Source organism: Pterocles gutturalis, unplaced genomic scaffold (genome assembly GCF_000699245.1).
Source record: "Pterocles gutturalis isolate BGI_N339 unplaced genomic scaffold, ASM69924v1 scaffold660, whole genome shotgun sequence".
Taxonomy (NCBI): Eukaryota; Metazoa; Chordata; class Aves; order Pterocliformes; family Pteroclidae; genus Pterocles; species Pterocles gutturalis.
Window position 1 is genome coordinate 82,935 of NW_010140374.1, and position 24,052 is coordinate 106,986.

Below are 24,052 nucleotides of genomic sequence, written 5' to 3' on the forward strand. Positions count from 1 at the left end.
GGGTGGAAGGAAAAGTAACGGCTGGAGAAGACAAGACAGGTCACTGGTGAGCCTCTAAGGCTGGTGACACACTTACTGCCCACAGTTTGCAGCCCTGGCATGCAATTGCCCTCTGTACCATGCACCAAAATAGCACCTTCACCTCCAACAAAGCATCATCTCAGCAACACCCTTGGATGACTGAGTTAGTGCTAACCATTTTAAATTTTAGGGAGCAGGATGCAGCTGGGACAGGGAAAACCCCACGGACTCTTTCCAGCAGTGCTCAGACCGGCGTTCTCCCTTTCACAAGCTCCTTGAGAAAACTGCTGGTGGAGGAGGCTGGGTGGTGGAAATGTCTGCCTGGGCATGCTGGGAATTGGTCCAGAGCTGGGTGAGACCTGTCGTGTTCCCAGGCAGCAGGGGTAGCCCTCTCCTCTACAGGCAGGACAATGGGAAGTATCTCTCCTGGAAAGAGAGAAGGAGCATGAACTTATTTCTCTTTGTCGCCAACAGTCTCCACACTCAGATTTACGTCACTCTGTGACTTTCCCCCCACAAATCTGCTCTTCTTCCTCCCCTCACATGCAGCAAGGCCACCTCAGAGCCTGTCTTCCCGCAGGGAAGAGCACCATCACTGTACTGATGGGAAGCTCCACTTCTGCTCCAGGGAAGGTACCTCTGGAAATGAGGTCTCAAGATGTTCACCAGGAACACAGCACAGCTGCCTTCCCTCTTCCCCTCTAAAACTTCATGTCAAAAAGGAATGCAGCAGTTTCCATCATGTCTTTGACTGCAGAACAACCTCCTCCTCCCCCACAACAAACCTCATCCAGCACCAACAGGCCAAGGGCATAAAGCAGCAGCAGCCTGGGAGACGTCACGCCGCAGAACTGCAGCTTCTCCTGCTCTTCTGAGCAATTGTTCACAATTAACTTTGACAAAAGGACCTTTTTCCAAGGCGGTCACTGCAGTCGGTGGGGCTAACAGTAAAGCAGTCAGACAGCCTGAACCTTGGGCTCAGACGCTTCACATCTTCTGGGGACCCGCGTCCTTCCCTCTCATAGACCATTTATTCCTAACCGCGGCAGCACTAAGGCCTTGTGTCACGCTCAGCTCCTGAGCTTGCCTCAATGTTGTGACCATACAAAAAGAGGTGTCAAAAGGGACAGGGTGATGGTGCTGGGGAGGAAGGCAAGGAGGAAAGAAGGAAGGAAAGGAGGATGTAGCTGCTGTGCATAATAGTGACAGGGGAATCTCATTGAACATGGGAGAACCCGGTGTCTGTAGGTGATTTGATAGTGTAAAGGCCCATGACATTGGCCGAAAGAGAAATGGGAGCGTGAGAGCGAGACAGAGGGGTGGACAAAACGGTGACCTTGCACAAGCTTGTGCAGTGCCTGGGAGCCACAAGAGCAAGAAGCCATTTGGGTAAGAGACAGGCAGCCCCAGGGAAGGGTTTTGTTTTGGAGACACTAGGCTATTAACAACTGTTGCTTCTTCTTCCCTTGTACAGTCTCCAGCCCTTTTAGCCAAGGTAGCCTGCATACAAAGGGACCTAAGTAGGCAGATGAGGAAAACCAGATGTCCTCTCTCAAAGGAGCAAGATCCTGCTGCAGAGGGGTGGCATGGTACACTGTTCCTGTGTGCCAACTCCCGGTGTCAGTCCACACCCTTGGGCCTGACCTTGCCATCTTTGGTGTCCACGCTGTGAGCTGCTGGTGCCTGTGCAGTGGCAGTCCATCCAGACTCCACTGGCATAAGCCTGTCCCACTAGTCCAGATCTCTCTAAGACACAGAGGAAGGTTATGTCCTTACTCCTATGTGGTTACTGCCACCTATCATCTCCCACCCCAAGCTTGCACTGCTCTTTACACAAGCACAGAATAAACCCACAGCCACTGCTGCCACCACAGACCTTGTAGCAGTGTCCCCTGCCCCCATCTGAAACCACAACCCAGGTCATGCCAGAGCCATGGGTGGGAGGTAGAGACTGGCAAGAGACAAGGGGAATAAGGAGAGGATACAAAATCTTCCCCTTTCAGTAGCTGGCCATAACCAGGTCTCAGTCAGAGTCATCCATCTCCCCTTGCATCCTGTTCATGAATAATACTCAGGCCACAGGGAAGGAGCCAAGATCCCTCCTCCATCTCCTCTTCCCCCATCTGCATTCCCTTCCAGGCGAGTGCCACATCCGAGCAGGCTATTTTTGCACCGGCGGTTGTTGCCTTTTCAAAATTGCCTTGACGATGCCTGTGGCGCCCGCTCCCTGCCTCCTGAGAGCAGCTGCCAAGCTGAAGTTCCCCCCCTCATCCTCGATTAACCACAGGAAAAAAATGACCCAGGAAGGTTTTGTATTCTCAGCCCAGTCTGGATGGATGGGATTCAGCGTCTGACTCAGCCTTTCCCCAGGTCGGGATTATTGCCTGCTTTAGGGAGATGGGCTACAGGGAGGATGCTTCTGTCTGTCCCTTGCTGTCCCCACCACCCCATTACTCTGCCTGTCAGGCCTTTATCCTCATTGAGATGCAAGGCTGGCCACTGCAGCCATCCACTGAGCCGTCTGCTCCTGAAGGCACCTTCCCCTCCTTCCCCCCCCCCTCCTCCCGGGGCTGCCTGTGGAGCTATTCTTCAGCCTCTGCATTTCACAACAGCTCAAAGGCAGATGCATCAATCCTTTCAGGGGATGGGGACGTGAGGAGAATGGCAAGGGGGCTGCGGGCAGGTGTTGGTAGGTTCCCAGCCATCTCAGAGGCCTTGTCCCCCTCCCTGTCCCCTGCTGGCATGTGCCTGAGGCTTGGACTGAGGCATGGGGCAAGGATGGGGAAGAGGATGAGGAGGAAGAGTGCTGGGATGTGCTGACCCCATGGGCATGCCCCAACGGTATGCAGGCATGCTCCCAGCTGTCTGGACACTGCAGCCCATGTGGGGAGCAGGGATCCAACCCTGTCCACTGAAGGGACCAATTCTGCCCTGGTGCAGACAGCTGAGGGAGGGGGAACAACCCCACAGCCGCTAGCAAACGGGAAGGGTGGGAGAAAAAAGAGGGGTGGGGATGGAAGGTTGTTCCTCCCAGCATCGATGCCTGCCCTGGATGAACAGCACTCCTGTCACACACTGAAAGGGGTTGGGGATGATTCAGGAACGGGTCTCCAGGACCCCCCCTCAGCTCCCTCACGCAGCCGCTCCAGTCCTGATGCTCTCCCATCCCTGGCGCGGGGCAGGAGGGAGGTCTGGGTCCGGCCAGCTTGCCGTCGGCGGGAGGGCGGCTGGCTGCCGGCGTGTGTTTTACCCGTAGGTGCCACAATCCTTTGACTGTGTGTTCGAAAGCCTTGAGTCTATACATTTAAGAATCAGCAAATTAGAAAAATTGTCCTGAAATGTTGGAGGGAGGAAAAAGGCAGGAAGGCAGAAAGGGAAGGATGGGGAGGAAGGGAAGGAAGGGGTTGGTAAAAGAGAGTTCATCCAGGGGCACTGCCCTGGCTTTGCGCCCATCACCTGCGGGCTGGGAAGGAGGGAGGGAGGCAAGGACTGATTTCACACATTCAGTGCATATCATACAACCAGGGCAAGGCTTTCCTCCCAGGACTCCTACCCGGGATGGCATCGTTGCCGTAGCCAGTCTAGCGCCCTGACCAGCCGGCCGAACCATACGGCAGGGTCACAATTCACTGCTTCATTGCTCAGGGGAAAGATACCTTCTCTTTTCTTTCTTTCTTTCTTTTTTTTTTTTTTAATTATATATATCGTTTTAAGTACTTTTTTCCCTTTTTTGTTTCTTTTTTTTTTAAAGTCTTATAATTTTCTGTAACAGCAGCTTCTTTTTGTATTGGTGTGGAAGTTATATATAGAGAGATATCTATAAATATATATAAGCCAAACTGCCTTACAGGTTATTGTTTTGTGGGATTTTTGTTGGTTTGTTTTTTGTTTTGTTTTGTTTTGTTTTGTTTTGTTTTTTCAGTGTTGTATGTGTAGCAGGCACTTGAGTTTATATGAAGATGTTTGCTTGGGAGCTGAGGGGCAAAGGATTTGGGAAGGGGAGAGGGAAGGAAGGACGGAAGGAAGGAGCAGGAACTTTCGACAAGTGGCCACTGCTAGCCAAGGATGTCCAGGTAGATTGGTGTGGCCTTGCCCAGAGCATGAAGGATTTTGTAGATCTCCTTGATGTTGAGCCGTTGCTGAGGTTCCCTTTGCCAGCAGCCCAACATGATGTCGTAAACCTCCTTGGGGCAGACTCGAGGCCTTTCCAAAACTCGGCCTTGGGTAATGCACTCAATGACCTGAAAGAAAGAAAGAAAGGAGACATTGAACACTAGTCGGGCAGATCCTGGAGGATGTCTGGTCCCAGCTACTTCTCGGCTGATGCAGTACCGTTTAGTGAATGGCAGCGCTGAGAGGCCAAGAGGTCTGCAGATCCTCACCTGTTGGTGTGTTGGTAATATAATTTTACAGTGAAAAGTTTGTCTCCAGCTGCAGTCTTATAGCTCCCAAAAACCTTCCCCATTTGACACCTACCTACCTCAATGCACTCTCAAAAGAGGTTACTAGCAAATAAAATTAAGTTTTAATTTATGTTAGTTTTTCCTGCCAGTTGAAGAAGATAAAGAAGCCTTAAAATCCCCAAACTAAAGTAATATTTTGCACACCTGACATGGTATTTTTTTTTCCCTGAAAATCAAGAGTGCTTTCCATTGTAAAGCCCAGGAGAGTTCTACAAGAGAAAGTTCAGAGCATCTTTTCCTACCTCCATCTCCAAGGGCAGCTTTGCCTTTTTTTGACATATAAAAGCAGCTGAAAGAATGAAATTTCATCTCAAATCACATCTGTGATAGAGAAAAAAAATTTGCAGTGCTAACACTGTTCTGGGTCAGGTCGGTGCTGCTAATGAGAGAAACGTGAGCCCTTAGACACCATTAAAGTCTCTTCAGCGGGATGCCATTGGCAAGGACTCCCCTAAGTGTCTGTTTGTATTTTGTTCACCAGAGGAATGAATGCAAAGGGAAGCAGGATATGATTTGTCAGAGAGATGCTATTATCATCTGGCCTCCTTGGTTGGAGTCGATGAGTCCCAACATTGCAGCGTGCGAGTGACCTGCCACATTCTGCAGATAAACACAGATCCCAAGCAGCTTGTTGAAGGAAGCCACCCAGCAAGGGGTGGTTGGAATTTATCATTTATGAATAGTAATGGGCCTGCCACACAGCTCAACGGATACTTATCGCTTTACTGGTTGCATGCAAATCCAGAGAGGAGAGATTAGGACCTGCTGAAAGCAGGGCGAGGAGGATGCAGCATGCAGAGAAGCCTGTATGGCCATAAAGCTGCTGGCAGCAATGACCTGTGGGAGGAGGTGACTTACAGTTTCTGACAGGACATCCTAGACATGCACAGGAGCCCTGCGGCAGGTCCTTTCTCTCCAGGGCAAAGGAAGGGCATAGACAGAAGTTCATGGACTGGCTGGGGTTTCAGATTAAGTGGTGCCCTGTCTCATCCCTTTGCTCAGGTAAGGTATCTTCCAGCCTTGAATAAATCTGCTAAAAATTCTCTGGGGGCATGAAGCCATGCGGCTGCCATAGGACGGAGCAGGCATTGATAATACCCAAACCCATCAGCGGCGGTGCTTGGCCAGCTTGGTGATTGCTCATGGTCCAGCCCTGGCAGCCTGAAGCCTGGCACAGACTTGGTTAACCTGCCTCTCCATGGGGTTCTGCAGCCAGGCTGCTGCTGAGACTTGCTCTGATGCCTCACCATCCGGGATCTGGTGGAAGTGTCAACCCCCTGCAACCACCCAGGTTCTGCCTACCTCTCCACTAATGGTGAAAAATGAGACAGATGAGAGCTGATGTGGCTCCCTCCCACCAGGATAGTGTGGTCTGGGGTGGGAGTCCTCAGCTCTCAGAAAGACATGGATACAGCAATAGGAAAGAGAAGCATGAAATCTTTCCAGGGATGGTAGAAAAGCCGGTACAGCTGCATCCGGGCAGAATTTACCCAGCCCTCCTCCCCCAAGGCTAGGGGTGACTATTGTCGGTCCTGCTGCCCTCCAAAGGAAACTGAGGCAGAAAGCACAGGGGAAGCTGAGCTGTCATATTCCAGCATACCCATCACCCATGTATAAGCTACATGTGCTCCTTTGTGTGTGTTTGTATTTACTCTCCCAGGGAAATGCAAGAGCAGCTCATTAAACAGCATGACAAATAACTTCTGTCACTGTCTACTCCATTGTTTGTGTCTCTAAAATGTTTGCGTGTGCTACTTTGGGATATACAGTCAGGCCCCATTGAGCACACGAATGGGCAAGTATTAGAGCTGTAAAGCAACACCTTGGATTTGCCATCTCTGCAACTCACTTAATTAAGGGATCTATATCCAGAAAGCAGAAAATGCACATTTCTCATTACAAAAGGTGAAATTTCTGAAATCCATTAGATACACAGTAGGATAAAAATGTGCAAGGTTTCCACACACTGCTATGTCAATGCATTTTGTTCCTCTTCTGTAATACCCCCTGCTATTCTGAGCAAAAATTTTCCAATGCATTTCTGCTGATGTGCCTCAAACCTCAGCTCTGACACTCTGCTAATCCCAGCCAGCCTTCCCTCAACATTTTTACAGTACAGCCCCACACTGATGGTCTGCAACTTTTGCTATTCAAAGAAATAACATGGACAAAACAGCTCCTTGGGTCCCACCCTCAGTGAACTGGGGCAAACCATATGTAGACACCCCTATGGGAAAAAGCCCCACAGAAATGTACCACACTTATATGGTACACCTATATAATGGTCTTCAAACCCCTTCTCACAAACCAGAGACTGCAGTAAGAGCCTCAGCTATAAAGTAAGGAGAAAGAGAGCAAAGGAAATGCAGGGCGTGACAGTAAGTTAGATCCCAGTAGTAATTTGGGTATCCCCAGTTCTGGCAACACCCTGAGAGCTTATCAGATGTGGCTGTTACGGAGGTATGTCAGGAACTTAGAAGGGATGAGGACGAGCCAGTACATGGCTTCGTCAGAGCCCTTTGACTCCTGCCCGAGTCAGTTTCCCCAGCCCTTAAATGGAGCCAATGACACTTCTCCCATGGTGAAGCCATGGCAATGCCAAGGAGGGGACCATCTATGTACGAACCACTTTGCAAGCAATCTGGAAAGGAGAGATGGTAAAAGGTATAGTTTCCATCTGATGTGTCTCAGCACTGTTGTACCTCTGTGTTTGAGAGCTGGAACCAGGGCTGCTTCCCATACGTGAAGATCTCCCAGAGGATCACCCCGAAGCTCCAGACGTCACTTTCTGTTGTGAATTTCCTGTACATGATGCTCTCCGGAGGCATCCAGCGGATAGGCAGCATGGTGTGGCCTCCAACCTGAGTGAGGGCAAAGGCACAAGGAAATCTGAGTGATGGGAGCTGTGAGGAAGGGGTCAGCCCTGACCTATGATGTGGACAAACCCAAGATCTCCCTGCGAGCAACATCAACAAGGAGCTGTTCAAAAAAAGCTGGGCTGGCTACTACCTCCCCAACCGCCCATAGGCTTACCCGCCAATCCCACCTGGTTAACATGATGGATAGGGAGTGCAACGTATCAAGATAAATTATGTCCTCTCCTCCCAAAATGGGCTTGTAAAGAAATCAAATTGCAAAATGCCAAGAGCGTACTCCAACCCTACAGTCTGATGAACCAGGAGGCAAGGCAAGAAACTGTTCAGCAAAGTATTGTGCTGAGTTTTGCAGGGTCTCACTGCTCTGAGGCACCCACCAGAAATACAGCGTGAGGTTCGTCCCTCTTCAGTACGGTTTTATAAAAGCTGTGCACAGGCATCTGCACATCACCTAATCACATGAAAGATTTTTGTGCTCATAAAACTGTGCCACAGGCCTTTTCAAAGAGTGCTTTGAATATGTAAATAACTGCAGGACCGCACTGCAAAAAGGCAGGTGTTTGTAAAGAAAGGGATATGCCTAGCATTTAAAGGAGGCAGGAAAGTCAACCCCTTTGGAGAGTTTGGAAATGGAAGAGCCCATGGATGAAGTCCCATTGGGGTATGCCAAGCCAGGGAACGGCACCTTCTCAGTTGGGGTCTACACTTCTCTAAGGCACGTGAATCCAGCAGGTTTGCAGGATACATGCAAACAGTTTGAAAGCAGATGGATTTCCCTTTGGATACACTAGAGATTTCTAAACAAAGTGTCTCTGAGCAGGACAAGTTTTTCTCTGTTCTGTCCTTGTACATACGAAGCACCATCTGTGGGGAAATAGCTAATTGATAAGAGCAGCCGGTGCTGGAAGCAGTGTGGCTGCAAGTCTCCAGCACTTCTTTCTGCTGAGGGTAAAGCACTCAAGGTTTTAGCAGTGATGAGAAAGAGGTGCTGCTTGGAAGACTGCTTGAATCATTACAGACACCAAAAAAGCAAGTGCTAATAACTTTTTACCACTGCAACGGAATCAATCTGGCAGAAATCTCTTCTGGTCCCATGAAGGATCAGGAAGAAGGTATCTGCTATTGAGGTTTCCAGCATATGTGTGGCTATTCAAAATAATGAGATTATTGCACTTGCCTGGATGAAAATGTTTCTTGTACAAACAAAAGCTGTCCTCTGAGCTGCCAGTTTTCCCAAGCTGCCTCAGGTTTCTTTGCCTGATTAAAGCAGAAACTAGTGTGGAAAAGGGTCAACGCAGAGACATACTGCAGTGCTTGGAAGCAAGAGGGACAGTGCTGGGGAGGTGTGTTGGACCAGGGTGTGAAGTGGCTATGATGCTTAACATGCTTTCTGCAAGGAGGGTGCGACTCAGACTTATTTAGGGTTTGACAAAATTTGGACTCAGGTTTGCAATGTTATGGAGGTCTGCAGACCCTTTTTCTAACTCTGAAACAGACCCTCCCTAAAAAAAAAAAGAAAAAAAAAAAGGGAGTTTTAAAAGTCTCAGGAACATCTTTCTAAGTGCAGAGGTGCTCAGAACTACGATGCATGAAGATAAAAAGCTCATCGCAGCTCTACACCTCCTATTTAGAGATGACTCAGCTTGGCTTGCTGCTCTGAACTCCCAAGAATGTTCTCCCATAATGGAAATGGAAATATGCTTTTCTTTGTTTGTTTCTTTGAAACCTTGGCTGCAATATTTGCTCTTTCCTGCGTTCCCAGCTTTTACAAGTTGCTTTCCCTTCTTGTGAAGGGCACTGAGGAAAAGTTATCGACAGATCAGGACATCCATCAGACTTGATGGTTGCAAAAACTGTTTTGACCTAATGCTCATTTTGTTCTCCTTTAAGTAACACTAACTCTTCAGTTTTCCAGCAACCTCAAGATTAGTTATTGCCAAGCTCTCTACATTTGCGATATCCTGAATCTTTCAGGATCATCTGAGATTACAGATTGTACAATGTAGTGAGAACACTTAACTCCCTTTTGTACAGGTCTTACGGCAGTTCAGAATCTATGAACCAGGTCCTCAGCTTACACAAGCAGCATTGCTTGAATGTGGTGGCTCTGATTTACACCACTTGAGGATCTGGCCCTGAAAGCAGAGCAGAGAGGCCAGTAGTCCCATCTCGGTTCTAATAAACTGAAATAAAGTCGAGGTCTTTGGTCTCCAGACACATTCTGGTGAAGAACTGCCAGTCAAGTGACATACACAGCGGTTGTCCCAAGAATGTGATGACAGTGTCTTGGCTTAGCACATATGGTGGAGCCCAGGAACTGCTAAAGCATTCACCTCAGCCCTGTATGTCATCTTGGACACATCTTTTAATAAAAGTTAACCTAGTAATAATTAGTAATCAAGTTAATTTTGGAAGAAAAAACTGCCAAGCAATGCCCAGAAATGTGTGGATTCCAAAATCCGGCTCAGTGATGCTCACAGATAAGGAAGCATTTTTTGCAGAGGTATTCTTTGCATCTCAAACAGGGTGCCACATTTTTAAGCGTAAATGTTAAGTCTTGCACTTATCTAGCTATAAGCAGAACAGGCATTAATTAAACTGTGCCACAAAACTGCTCCAATGTCTAGCCTAGCACAGAAGGCTGACTATTACATTTTAAAGCATTGCCTTTGACTATCTCTTACCGTTTCCCTCACAGACTGATTAGGATTAAAATTCCCATTTCACAGATGAGAAAACAGACGTGGGAAGGCAGAGAAAGGCCCTGCTCTGAACCTGTATAGTAAGTGAACACCAAGTCGAGTTTTCCTGGTCTGCAGTCAGCCGTACCCTGTTATTTGCTGATGTAGCAAAATGATTTAGAGCTGAGCACAGACAGATTGTGCTACAGGATGCCATAGGAAGCAGAGTGTGTCTAGGGTGACAGAAATCCGTTGCATAATATGTAAGTGGCTGTGATCTGTGTTATGCTAGTGTAGACTTGCACATGATTCCCCTGGCTATATACTTCTTTTACAGGACCAGCCATTGCCAAAGCTTGAAACCAAAATGATGCTGTTAAGTCAGGCTAAGAAAAAGGATGATGGGTTGTGGTTTTTATTCCTTTTGCAAAGCCATGGCATATCCTTGGCTCTGGAAAGAATCCTTATCGTGTCTTTAGAGAGAGGCTGAAAGCTTGTTTCAGTCAAGCCCCTGTTTGCTCAGAGCTGGACCTGTCAGGTTTCAGAAATAAGTAACCATGCAGGACTGATGCTTGTCAGGAGCATTCTATTTCTGAGTCTTTTCTAAAACGGTCATGTCATCTTCCCACATCACCTTCCTCCATTCCCTTTAGGACCCAGGGATGGGGGAGCCCAGTCACCATGCAGGTTCATCTTCTAAAGGCCTTTACAGGTGAAATGTCCTCAAACAGCAGCATTGCAACATCTCCGCTGGAGACACTCCACAACCTGGAAGAGGGATTTGCTCTCAAGCAAATAAGGCGAAGTAAATCCTCCTCTGTTCCTCCCCTTAAATCCTACAACGCTGCCAAGCTCGCCCTTTCTCCTTGTTATATTAATGCTTCATAGACCTGCAGACTGGCCTCTTTATCCCATTGCCATGGCTGTCTAGCTTTGCTTGACATTTTTAGCTCTCTAATTTTCTGTCCCTAGATCAACTCCCCATGCCCACATTGACATGTTATTCCCACTGCTTTGCTCTTTCTGTTTGCAGTACTATCCTGGTTGTGAATAGAGCATTCAGTGCATATCCTCTGAGTGGCCAAAGTTTCCTTTTTCTGTCTCCATTTGCAAGATCACAGTATTACCTACACGTTTCCATCCCTTTCTAATGGATACTCCCAAGGGCATGACCGGGTCTACAGCCACATGTTTCTGATACTCCAGAGCACCTGGCCTGTGCTCTGAAGCCTCCTTATACATCCAAGTCCATAGACCTGCAAGATAACCAGCCACTCCCTTTGAATAGCTTATTGCAGTATTAGATGCGAACCTCCGGGAGCTGGGGGAGGTTAGTGAAAGGCCAGCATTAATGGCCATTAGGGAGAAAGATAATTACTTAATGCTAGTACAGCACTTTGACGATGTAAAGCTATATAAGTGCAAGTAACATTATAAAACTTGAGGTTTGTCTGCTAGCAAGGAAAGCTGGTGTCCTGGGAAAAAAATTCTTCTTGTCCCAGCGTTCCGAACAACATCCAGCTGCTTAGGAAGGCAAAGATGACATGTTATCCCCAATGACTTCTACAGTACAGTAGCAGGTAGTGGAGCAGCAGTGTTCAGTGAAGACTGTGCAATATATCCACAGCTTGGGCCACTAACACAGATACTATGGAAATCAAAACCAGAGTAGGGCTGAAAAACCCTCAGGAGAACTTTGGACTGGTGGGAATCCAGATACTAACACATTAAGGCAGCTCTTGGTGGGCAGCCCTGTTCTCCCTCTCCAGGCTCACCTACTAGCTCCAGGGCTGTAGCCCAAAGGAGAATTCAGAGGGCAGCTCCTGAGCCATCTCTTCTGTGCTCACAGCTGAACGTTGCTTCATTTACCTCAGACAAGAATGAAATTTGGTCTTTGGCATACTCTAAGGCTGTGTTTTATTTTCCTTTTTCCCATTTTCTGATTGCTGTCTCTGTTCCTGCTGCTGTAGGGGGGGATGACCTGGGATCTTTTTTAATTGCAGACCTGGCTGTCATCCCAGGCTGGGCTGCACCACAACATGTGTCCTTTAGACCTCAGCTCTAGGAGCTGGGTGATCACTGGAGGATACTTTGCTCTAACCCTTCCCCCAGCAGCCAGACGTACGGCCCCATCAGGTCATATTAGTTCCTGCTGTGGGCAGGATGATGTTATTCAGCACTTTTGGACAGCCTTGTATGAATAAGAGCCACAGGTGGCTGGAGCATCCAAGAGGACACAAGGACCAAAGAAAAAAACTGCAATGCAAGCAAGAAGCAGGAAAAGCTTCTCTGTTTGACTAAGTTGAGCTCTTGGAGAAAAACAAACAAGAAACGAAACTGCTGTAGATCACACGTTTGTGAGTCAATGTTTGTCAGATCAGGTTGGGGCATGAGAAGGTGGCTTCTCAAGGGCAAGGCAAAGGGCAGTAGCTGCTCATGGCTGGGGATCCAGGAGGAGACACTCCTTCCCTGCCTTCAGTACTGGATCTAGCAGCACTGGGAGAGGTTTCTCTGTCAGATGTGCCAGTATTTTGCCTGAGTCCTGAGAGATTCTTGGGCACCTTTTGCAAAGCAGAGGGATTAACTGTGACATGCGAGATCAAGCTGAGCTTTGCTGAACATTAGCTGTCCCAAACGTCACAGTTTTAACTGTCACCTTACTATGGTCTTAAGTACCCAAGTATTTTACACCAGAGGTAACTGAATTTAATTGCAAGTTTTGATGGGAAGTGATTCCTGAGTACTTTATCTGCAATTTCCTTTCAGCTTATCCAGAAAGAAAGGTGCTAGCTGTATGTGAGACTGTGCCATTGCCAGAATTACTCTGGCCTGAAAAAAACACCTGAAGTCTTCTCCTGACTGAAAGGCATCATGAGTTATGGCCACACCAGCCCCCAGGCTGAACTTCTTCCAAGTGATTCAAAAGCATCACTGCAAACTCTCAGTGTAGCCGTCTCCTTGCCTTCAGGTCTTGTGCCTTTGCTGTCCCTGCTGCCATAGCCAGTGCTGAATGTGAGCTTAAAACCAGCCAGCAAACCAACAAAAAGCTTCCACAGAACATTTTGAAGAGCTTGACTTACTGTGCCTTCCCCATGCATCACCATGTGTGTCTGCTCCACTTTCTGGCAATGGCAGACCTGATCTTCTCATCCTCCCTCCCTGCACCCAACCACCTCTTCCATCATAGGCTCTGGCAGTGCTGCAGCGTGGGGCTTGCTGCCTGCTCCCCTGTGTGCCAGTGACTGAAGACAGCTCACAGCAGTTTGCAAAGGATCACAGAAGGTTTTTGGAAATTTGCAGAATGCACAAAGCAACCTGTAGCTGCTTCTCCTACTTGCAGGGAGCTGTGCTGGGTGTCCCAGCCTTGCCCAAAGCCGGAGAGGAGCCTGCTGCCAGAGAGGAGAGGGCTGGACTTGACCTACCCAGAGAGAGCACGGGGAAAGGAACCAAATGTCCCTGTTGTGAGGTGATGTAAGGAGCCAGATGGACTTGCTCAGGAGCAGGAAAGACTGACCAGGCAGGGTTAATGTGAAACTGAGAAGGGGTGAGACCTTCCTGCTGTCAGTAGGACTGTTTGGCAAGGGACTGTTTGTTCCCCCCAGATGCACATACTGTGTTTAAACATGAATCTAAAAATAAAGCCTGCCATTGACATGGTTTTTCCTTACTTCATTTAACAATCTAGTTGCTTTATGACCTGTAATTCTGAATCACGTTGAATCAAGCAGTGTAATTTGCAAGCAGGGACAGCGGCCTTTCTCCCCCTTCACCTCATCTCTGCTCCACTGAGTATGTTTTAATCCCATGGTTTTCAGCATTCCTAATGAGCCATTAACAAGCTGCCAATTACTTATGCAAAAGAGGGGGGCAGACATGGAGGGGTGGCTGTAGCTAGAGGTAAATTCTGCTACCTCCAAACGGCCTGAGATAAATCACTGCTGCTCTAAGAGCTGCCTGTACCCAAGAGTGCTCTCACTTATATTATCTGCCATCTAAAAATGCCAGAGGTAATGCAGAGGATGGTTAAGAAAAGGGAAACAGAGGAGTAATCACACATGTATTATTAATTATGTTTGCCAATAATCTATTTGGTGCGCTCCCCTTTTCTTCTCAGAACTCCAAGCAGCAGCACCCATGGCCAGGAAAGGACTGCACAGTAACAAAGGCCAGATTCTCATTTTGTATAAGTACATGCTCCAAAAGCCATGAACTCCAACACCGGGACATAAACTGTGAGGTCGGCAAGGCCACCACCAGGTCCTAGCAGATCCTAAACCCCTGTCCTAAAAGTTGCTGCTAGAACCTTCCCAGGTGGTGGAGAGTTGACCAGCTTCCTGATCCCCTGGGCCACCTACTGAAAGATTCTCATGGCCCAGAATGACAAGACCCCACATCAGGATCCCAGACAGCAAAGGGGGGTGGTAGCACTGGGAAAGGATTCACTGGTGGGAGACCCAGTGGCTTCCCAGGAGTCCCACTGCTTGGCTGTGGGTTGGCACTGGGCAGCTGTGCAGAGGGGTGCGTTCAGATGGTGGCCTCGACAGTCTTCTGCACCGCAGCCACAGCATGGGCACCACATCTGGACTCTTCAAAAGCCATCAATGAAGCCACCTTTCTCTTGGTCACTGCCCAGATAACAGTAGAGGCTGCGAAGGCCACTAAACCTATTCAAACTACGGCCATCAGATAGTTTGTCAGGCATCGTGTGGATTCACCAATTTGTTTCCACCGGGCTGGAGACCCTTGCACCATACCACACTTTTTTAGGACAGGCTTGCTCAGAGACATGCAATACCCATGAAACAGCACAGCTGTCAGCTGGTTCCAACTTCAAAGGGGATCTGCAGTCTGCAAAGACTGTGTGCCAACAGAAATTGCCCATGACTGATCTGCATTATCATTTTGCAGTGAGCTGGTAATACTACAAGAAGTGTTTAACAGCTCAAAAGCTAATCAGATAGAGGCTAAGTTAAACCATCATGATGCAAGAAACACGTCCATCAGGATTCTGCTCTTTTGGCAATGCACAGGATGAAAATCAGCTCAGTTTCTGGCTTTGGAAAGTAGGAAGAAGATTTGCCCAATAAATCTTAACCTGGTGATATAAAAGCAAAGTCTCAAAATGGCCTGAGAAATGCAGCTTAGGAAATAAGACCAATAAAGCACTGGCATGTATGATCACTCTATGCTAAAATGCTTTCAGATTGGTATCTCATAATCTCCCCTTCCATCGTCCCCTCTCTCTTCGTCCCGACAGTGACTCTCTTCTGGGTAACCAATAATGCTCCATCTCTGTCTGCAGCCAGAGCCATTCCTGACTGACGACGATACATGATTTAGATAAGGCTCCATTACTTAACTTCTGGATGCTGGATAATCAGTTCAACTGCCTTGGCATTAATCATAATAATATTCAAAATTCATTAAGCTAGATTGTTTGGAAATCTATTCCTTGTTAATGTCAGATTCACTGAGCATAGGCCTGGCAGCATACAGACAGAAATCTAATACAACACAGGGCATGGGAACTCCCTCTAGAAGCAGTCCTTTTCGTTACATGCAGCTGGACCATGATGTGGCAGCTCCTATTTGTTTTGTTATTTGTGAATGTTGTTAAGCAGCAGTGACACACTGTGAGCATGCTGCCTGTTGGTTGATCGAGGGGCACCTATATACAGCTGAGTATACAGTTTTTAAGGAGGAAGGTTAGATGCTCAGATCTGTGCCAACAAATCTTAATAGCATCTTTTATATCTAAAAACTGGGCAGGCAACACAGAGACTTTTATGCACAATCATGGTATGAAGGTACAAAAATTGAAAGTCTTTTAAAAATAGAAATCTGTTCCTTCCTTTCCTGAAAACTTGCAGCACTTTAGAGGATGGGGCCGTAGTGTTTTACCAAGATGAAAAACTTTCAGCAATAAAATAACTGGATCGGTCCTTCTAGCCAGTTTCCTGCAGGCCAATTGAGGACAGCTCCCAACGGTGAGCTTCCTAATGGTTTATTTGGCCTCTTTAAGCACTTTGGGTGATGGTGCTTTCCTTCAGGTAGGAGTTCTCACCCTCTGGTTGAACAGTGGTTTCTCGGCAGGGAAACATCACAGCAATACAGAACAACTTCAGAAGATGCATACGCTTTCTCTCCTAATGAAGGCAGCGCAGGCACAGATGGCATCTCAGATAAACACGTTGCGAGCCGTGTTAAAATAAAGAGCTCATCATCGGAGGCTGCAGTGTCACACCTACTAATGATGTGATTAAACTCATCAGTGCTGGTGGGAAAGCTGTGCCAGCTCTGACTGGCACAGCAGAGGCAAACCCCAGCCCTCCTCCCCACCATGAGTTAGGCTACTGTAGAGACACATTAAATATATGATGTTAATGAATAAACTTCCCAAGACGTAAAATAGGAGAGGTTGCCCTGGACCCACCATTCCCACACCTGCCTGAAGTACCCCTGTCAAAAAGTGCTGTGGCACACCAAGAAGAGGCTGCAGATGGTGACAACAGCCAAAGAGGGACAGGCGAGGGAGAAGAAAGCGACTGCACCCATTTGAGCATGGCTGCGATGGGGGAGCAGCACCAGCACTGGGAGGTGGCAGAACTAAAACCAGTGACAGCCAAAATGGTGGCATGTGCGGAAGGTGAGGCTGGGGTTCGGCTGCAGGATTCTGCTGGAAAACAAGCTGAATTTGAAAATTTAAGGAATCGAATATTGCATCCTCTTCTACTCTATTTTTCCACCTGAGACTTTCTGTGCATTGAAGTTTCCTCCATTCTTTATCAAGTTTTCTGGGTGCCCTTGAGTAGGACACAATTGCTGGAGTCCTATGCATTTTAACCACTGTGTTAACATTCTTCCTCCCTACTTGATTTAGCCAGGAGCATAAATAAATAAGCAAGCCCACAAACACAGGAACCAGGTTCCTAGATGCCATTAGAGCCCTCGAGCACTAAAAGTGGCCATCGCAGATATCGCTCATTGCCTTCTCCTCCCCTTCCTGCAGCCAGCCAGACCCTCCACCCCAGTGAGCCCTGCTGGGACCATTTCACAAATCCAGCACCCAGTAGGACACATCTGACTGGTTTTTGCCATAACACAGGACTGCCTCTAGATGGTCAGCTCTCTGAACCAGGCAAGTTTTCTTACAGGAGTCTCTAGATACAAGTTCTCCATTAGGGTTAGCCACAAGAGGAAGGATGGAAGGAGAAAGCGAGTCTAAATAAACCACTAATGTTCTGCAGTGTCTGATAGGATGAATGACCCCTGCAGACATATGCAGAGCAGACAGGACAGTCGTCAATTATGTAATTGCTGGAGCATTTATTTCAAGAAGAAACGTGACTACAAATGCTGGGCTTAAAGCCTTGGCTGGCTTCATTGCCTCTGGATAAGTTGCTCTAGTCCAAGAACAATTAGGTATGTGTATGCAGCATGCACAGGCAATGACACGCATGTCTGCATATGAAACAGCTTTACAGCCCAAGAAGTAGAGCTGGAAAAAAAAAAAAAAAACAAACCACAAAACAACCCTATTTCATTCTGCCCTCTTTGCTTTGTGAGTGAGGACCCTAAAGATTTTTTTAAGGTATTGATGGGTGCCAGTCCAACCATCCCAGTGGGCAACCCACTGCCACCATCAGGAAATCACAAGCGAATCTTGCCTATATGATGAAAATTTCATGTTTGCCACACTGATTTTCCCCAGCATCATCCTCACCGCATTATCCCTGTGGTAACTTCTATACACTTCTCTCAATGTTTTCTAACCTTCAGGCTCCCAACTTTGTAAATATTTGCAATCAGGTAGCGCATCTCCCTACTCTGGTCATTCTTTAGGCAAACTATTTACATACAGCTCTTTCTATCCTCAGCAATCAATTGCTTCACACTGCCTTTGTTTCTGCTGCACCTCTCCAGAAGCTGTTGACCTTACGGATACTCTTTGTGGGGTTGAGCCAGGAACATGTGTCTGTGTAATGAGTATTTTAAATAAAAAGGCACACACTTTGCTCTTTGACTTGGGTTCTTTACATGGATGGCTTCAGAAAAGCATTTGTTTCACTGGAGCACTGAAAGCTTGCTCGGGAGCTGCCACCCCCTAAGGGACTGTGTTTTGTTGGAAGAGGACAAGGTTTATAAAGACAAAATGCAATGTGGCCCGGGGCAGGCACAATCGCACTTTACAGCATTATTTGCAGTATATTGATCAGAAGCGGCTTGGTGCTTTATTAGCCACCCGAGAGGTGCGATGAGTTGCTACTGGAATTTGTGCTTGATAATCAAAGGCATTTGTCATTCTTGAAAATGCTTCATGAGCAGATGGTGCGTGTGAAAAATGGAGGACAGCAATCCAGCATGAGAGGCAGGGAGGCAGTGGGCACCGGTAGGGGGTCCTGCTGCCCACCCCTCGTCCTGACCCACGGGGCATCCCTGCTGCAGCATCCCATGAGGCCCCGTGGACACCTTCCCATGGGCAGGACCTGGTGGCTGTGTGGCTCTGGGGCTCAGCAGAGTCCCCCACCACTGGCAAAGGTCTCCCTGATGAAGCTTGAAAAGCTCCAGGGGTTGCTGCCATTCAGCCCCCTGCAGCTCCCTCCAAGGACTCCTTTCTGTTTTGGCTTCCCTGCATTTCCTAGACAAAATGCTCTGGTTTGTTTTTTTTTTAAATCACTCTCACTGACAGGTACAGGTGGCCTTGCTGCCCTCTCATTGCACCTCCCCTAGCTTGAATTTTAAACTATTTAACAGCTATAAATGCACCTAATGAGGTTTCAGTCTGCACTTTGCTGCCATCCCTCTGCTTCTCTGACACCGGGAGGAAGAGTGGTTTGGAAACCTATCGCGGACTTCCCCGTGTCGGAGGTCTAATTACAGAGTAACTGGTGACCTTCTAAGTACAGGGTAATCTGCTGTGTAATACCAGGGTAAATTATCCAAGTACGTCTGTCTTTTCCACTGCAGCCTTCTGCAGAGATGGAAATACAGCCGGTTAAATGGTAATTAATCTTTGAACCACTTGACACTTGCCCAAGCCAGTGAGGAGTAACAGGCAGGAGCCCGCTGACTCTGCACAGGGCAAGGGACCGGCTCGGGGGCCACCGCTCTGGGAGTGTCCGGTGTCACCTGGCCAAAGCAGGGGCCGCTTTGTCACCCAGCCTCTCCGGGTGCCGGCTGCCTGGGGCAGCGGGTATGGGCTGGCTGCCTCCTCCCTGCCCTGTGTTAGGTATGGCTTATTCAGGGACACTCAACCAGAGACATCTGCAGGAGGCAGGGGCATGAGGGGGATGCGGATATAGGAGGGGAACAAGCGCCTGCCCTGTCTGCAGCAAAAGGATAGGGCCAGAGGTTCAGAGCAGCTCATCTGTGCTGGGAGTGAGCCCTTTGGAGAGCTTCCTTACCCTCACCGCGAGGGAGGAGCAGCACCAACACTTGCCTCTGAAACCATCCAAACCTGCCAGGCACAGCCCCAGGAGTTCACCATGCAAAACTCCAGGAAAACCAGCCACGAGAACTGATTTCTCCCTCCCTGCTGTGAGAGAGATCCTCTTTCTCCCTCCCCGCTGCGAGATGCTCTTCGTTCCCTCCCATGCTAACAGTCTGCTGCCTTGGGGCTGGGGGCTGCCTGTCTGACCCCTGGTACCTTTATGGCAATGAAATATATTTGCACACATTTTAGACCCGCTGACATCGTTCCCTCTGGAGAGCTTTGGATTTTTATAGCAACCACGGTAATGATTTTCAGATTATAGACTAATAAAATATTTTAATTTGTTAGGAACATTAAGGTGGGCACTGTATGATTCTTACGACATTTAAATAGTGCTTAAAAAAAAAAAAAGAGGGTGGGGGGTTCTGAGTGCATTTGTTTTCCAAACAGGAGCACTGAAATAGAAAGTCAAAATCCCACATGCTGGTACTGAGATCAGCTCTGACACCTCCCCTCCGTGCCTGTTTCACTTGAGTACCTGACAAGTTAAATAAGCAAACATGGGATTTCGGAGTCCTAGTTGCAAACCTGTTTTTGTCAAGCCAGCCCTCCTCCTTAGTCACTCCGGCTGGTCCTGCTGCATGGCACTGACCCCATCTAAGCCCTCACTGGGCTGGGTCACAACTAACGGGTGCTGCAATGGGTAACCCAGCAGTTTCACCCCTCTGCCTGTACTCACCTATTTCTTTCCCCTCCTCTCACTCATTGCAAGCAAACAAGTCATGGGTCTAGAGCATCACATCGTTTCCATGGTGTGCGACATACACTGTGTGCCACGAGGCAGACTGCTGCACCAACCCCTTTGCTCTGGCTGGGTAGCAGTTGCATGGTTTGGAGTGAAGAATACTGCACTGAATGACACAGGGGCATTTCGGAGGAGGAATTTGCACTTGCAGCTTTATGGGCTGATGTGGCTGATAGCTCTGTGCTTCGTTTCCTAACCTGTAAAATGGGGTAATACAACTCACTGACTTCTCCAAGACGCTGTGCAAGTAACGGCTTGTACCATAATGTAATAAATGGCATGGAAAAGCCTGCCAAGAAAGGGAAAAAATAGTCAAATGTTTAGCTCGAGGTTAGTTATACCTGGCAAAAGAGACAGAGGGTTACACAATATTAGAGAGATGAATAGCAAAGAAGTTCCTTTGTTCTGTGAGTATTTTTGCCTTGTACCTCAACTGGATCATAGGAGATTAATGACAGGTGATTATGTAAAGTCTCTACTACAAGGTAGAGACGAGTGTGAGCTCAGACCTCACCATTATCATTACCTGACCTTGCACGTTCCCTTCTGCAACCTCAGCTTTTTTTTTTTTTTTTTTTTTTTTTAGGTTTTTTTGGGGGTTTTTTTAAAAAAACTGTTTTATTTCTGTGTGGTTATTTTAAGAAAACTGTGTTAAATTTCTTGCTTCTGTGCCAGGTACCTGCTGTTTAACAAACAGGCCATGACTAAGCACAGACTGGAAATTAGAAGCATCCAAAGCAATGAGATTCTAGGACTGTCTTCCCTTAGGAGCACATTTAATAGTGGTGCTTGATTATGAAAAGGATAAATCTGATGTGATTGATGCAACAGGGGATTGGATTTGATGATCCAGGGAATCCCTTCCAGCTGTCTCTACTCCTAATTAATTTATTTTTTAAGGGGGGGTGGGGAGAATGCAGTGTTCTACTGATGACAAACAACAGCAAATCGTGTAGATACCTGCTGATGGCTAGTAGGTCTCCATCCCCAGATTTAACCACTTCCCATCACTACGACAGCGGAGCAGGTCTTTCTCCTGGTCCTGCCCATCCTGAACATACCAAGCAGAGGTGGGCACAAGGATCTACCTATTTCTCTCTTTGCGTTTTCCAGCTACTGAGGACTTTCAAAATTCAGTCTCCTTGAACCAGTACCGCAAATGTCTCAGCTCACACGGTCCCTATGTATTTCTAATGTACTTACCTGTCTCCCAACACCATAATGACTGTGTCCCTTGCAATCTTTTTGTCATGAGAATCTCCTCAGTGAAAATGAGCAGGGATTGCCTTTTAACAATGGGAAACTGAGGCACAGAAATACTAACTGAATTTCCTATAGTGTCACAGGACATCGGTAGCATGGAAAGGATCTGCAGCCCAGTCCAAGGCTGGGATCTCATGGCTGGACTCCTTCTCCATGCACTTAACTGGGCTTTCCCTTTGACAACAGGAATAGCAAAGCAGAAAGTATTTTTCAGCCCAAGCGTTCACTGGTCTGGGATTCCCATCCTCTGTCAAGCAAAGGGGACAGCGCTAGGAGTTTCTGAGGGCACAGCGCAAGGTTATTTCAGAAGGGATCCACAGGGAAAGTGGTTAAGTTCCTTTTTCCCCCTGAGTAGTTTTAATTCTTTAATTCCTATTTGCTAATAAGATAAAATGCTGTGATTTCTGCAGGAGCAAATGGTGCAGGATAAGCTAAGGGGGTTTATTAATTAGCATGCGAAAGCTGGGGCTGGGGAAAAATAATAAAAAGAAGCAACAGGGTTATAGATGATATCTATAAATATGACTCAAGCAGTACCTATAAATATGACTCAAGCAGTACCTGTCATGACATTTTACCCAAGGGGAGGCTGTCATGATAGTGCTGGGCATGGCACTCTGACAGCGAATAAAAACCATAAATGAGAGAGCAAGACTTTGTCTCTCCAAAATGTGGCTATTCACAGACATTTGCTACATTTCTTCAGGGCCTTATCCTGCAAATAATACCGGGTATAGCACTGCTGTGTGTGGGTGCTCCTCTGGCTTCCCCAGGGATTGCTTGGAGCAGTGAGCGCTAAGCCCAGTGGTAAGCGGTTGTAGGATCAGATTCATAGCATGCCAAGCATTTTGGATGAAAAGAGCTATAAAGAAGTCACATATTATTATGTCACATTGCAAAGGTCAACCCCAGTATTTGTTCTGTCATAAGGACATGATTGAAAGGCAAAAAAATAGTGTCAGGGCACAGGGGGGAAATAATTTTTTAAAAACTGCCTTCAGGGCCGAGGATACAAAATTACATCAGTGCTTAAAACTAAATTCCCATCCACACCCTGCAATTCAATTTTGCCTCAGAAAGGCATAAACGTAACAAAATCACCTTTCCATGGCACATAGTCTTATCTGCTGACATATCCTCCGTAAAATCAGTGATATCTAAACTCACTCCTGGTGTGATTCTGGCAACAGTCAGGAGCTGCCAGAGCCCTGCTCTGTCACAGATCCCGGCACGGCTTTGCGAGATCCACTCAACTGCTTAACACCACGTAGGCATTCCCTTAATCCCCGTGTCTGCAGGGGCAGGAGGAGTGGTGGTGACACTGGGAGGACAGTGTCTCCAGGCTCTTCATCACCTGCCCAGGAGCATACACCTCCCCTAGCAATGCCACAGGGACGTTTGGGTAATTGGACCCCAGTAATTTGTCCCAGTCATGGCAACCTTGCAAATATTTATGGCCATCTCTCTGGGTTTGCTGGCACAGGAAGCCATTGGGGAGTGTGGAAGATGTCATTTTCCTGCCTTAACTTATGAAACTGCTCTGCACAGACAGTGCCTTTGGGTGGATTAGCTCAATCCACTTCCAAAACAGACTCAAGTGAAGGCTCCCCAACTTTCTGGACGAACAGAGCACTTCTTGCGTGCCAGCAGCAAAACACTACAGGACAATCAAGTTCAATGCTTGTTCCTCTTACAGGTTTCTGCAGCTCACCCCCAGCAGCCTTGCAGCTCGCTGGCAGTGGCTTCTGTGATGTTGTGACAGCTGGGGACCCACTGAGCTGAGCATCCCTACACAGACGCTCCCACCAGCCCCCACCTTGGCAAACCCAAATTCCTTTGCACTACCAGAACATCGAACCCACACCGATCTCTCACTGCCACTCCACTGGGCAAGGGATGGGATCAGCAGTGGGGAAGTGACAGCTGACATCCACTCAGTCGCAGCTCCAAGCACCCAACCGGTCAGACACGGAGGCTGTGTCTAGACTAGCAAACAAAAGGCATCAGGGCTGGCACGTGACGGTCCAACTGTTCCAATGGTCTGGTTTTAGTCCGTGCCAATTTGACAGAGTCCAGACAACTGTTGAGAGGACAACACAAGTCAAGGACAGTTCCTGGTTATCAGTGCAAGTGCCACCCTGCTTGGAGGCATGGAACAGCTTAGTTGCATGGGGACAAACCATGCTGCGCTCGCTGCCATCAGACAGCCCACGCTGCCCACTAGTGCAGACACAGCCTGAACACCCATGAAGATTGCTCTGAGGACTTTTGCATTCATCCCGTAGTATCTCACCATATGGACAAGCCCCAGAGAGCTGCTACAGGAGAAACGTGCAGTTTCCATCACGCACCAGAGCCCCTTCACTGACAAACACACTAGACCCGACCTAGTCCCAAAGCTGCTCAACCCCACGTGTCACTTCATGCTCAAGTGGCACCAGTCCCCCGTCTCCAGCTGCCCCAGGGGTCGAGATCCACTCACTGTTGCAGCTGCCGGCGGGGTCAGGCTC

The 24,052-nt window shown here is 47.9% G+C and overlaps 1 protein-coding gene across 1 annotated transcript in view; it reads right to left on the minus strand.

Annotated features, from left to right (window-relative positions):
• Nucleotides 1-3,696: 3,696 nt before the first annotated feature.
• LOC104469189 (NT-3 growth factor receptor-like) overlaps nt 3,697-24,052 on the minus strand; it is a gene marked incomplete at its 5' end in the record, with an annotated part of 158,261 nt that continues 137,905 nt past the window's right edge. The window contains 3 exon segments of the mRNA XM_010083610.1: nt 3,697-4,262; nt 7,187-7,345; nt 24,025-24,052. The exon segment at nt 24,025-24,052 is cut by the window's right edge and continues 14 nt beyond it. Coding sequence (XP_010081912.1) covers nt 4,077-4,262; nt 7,187-7,345; nt 24,025-24,052 — 373 coding nt within the window.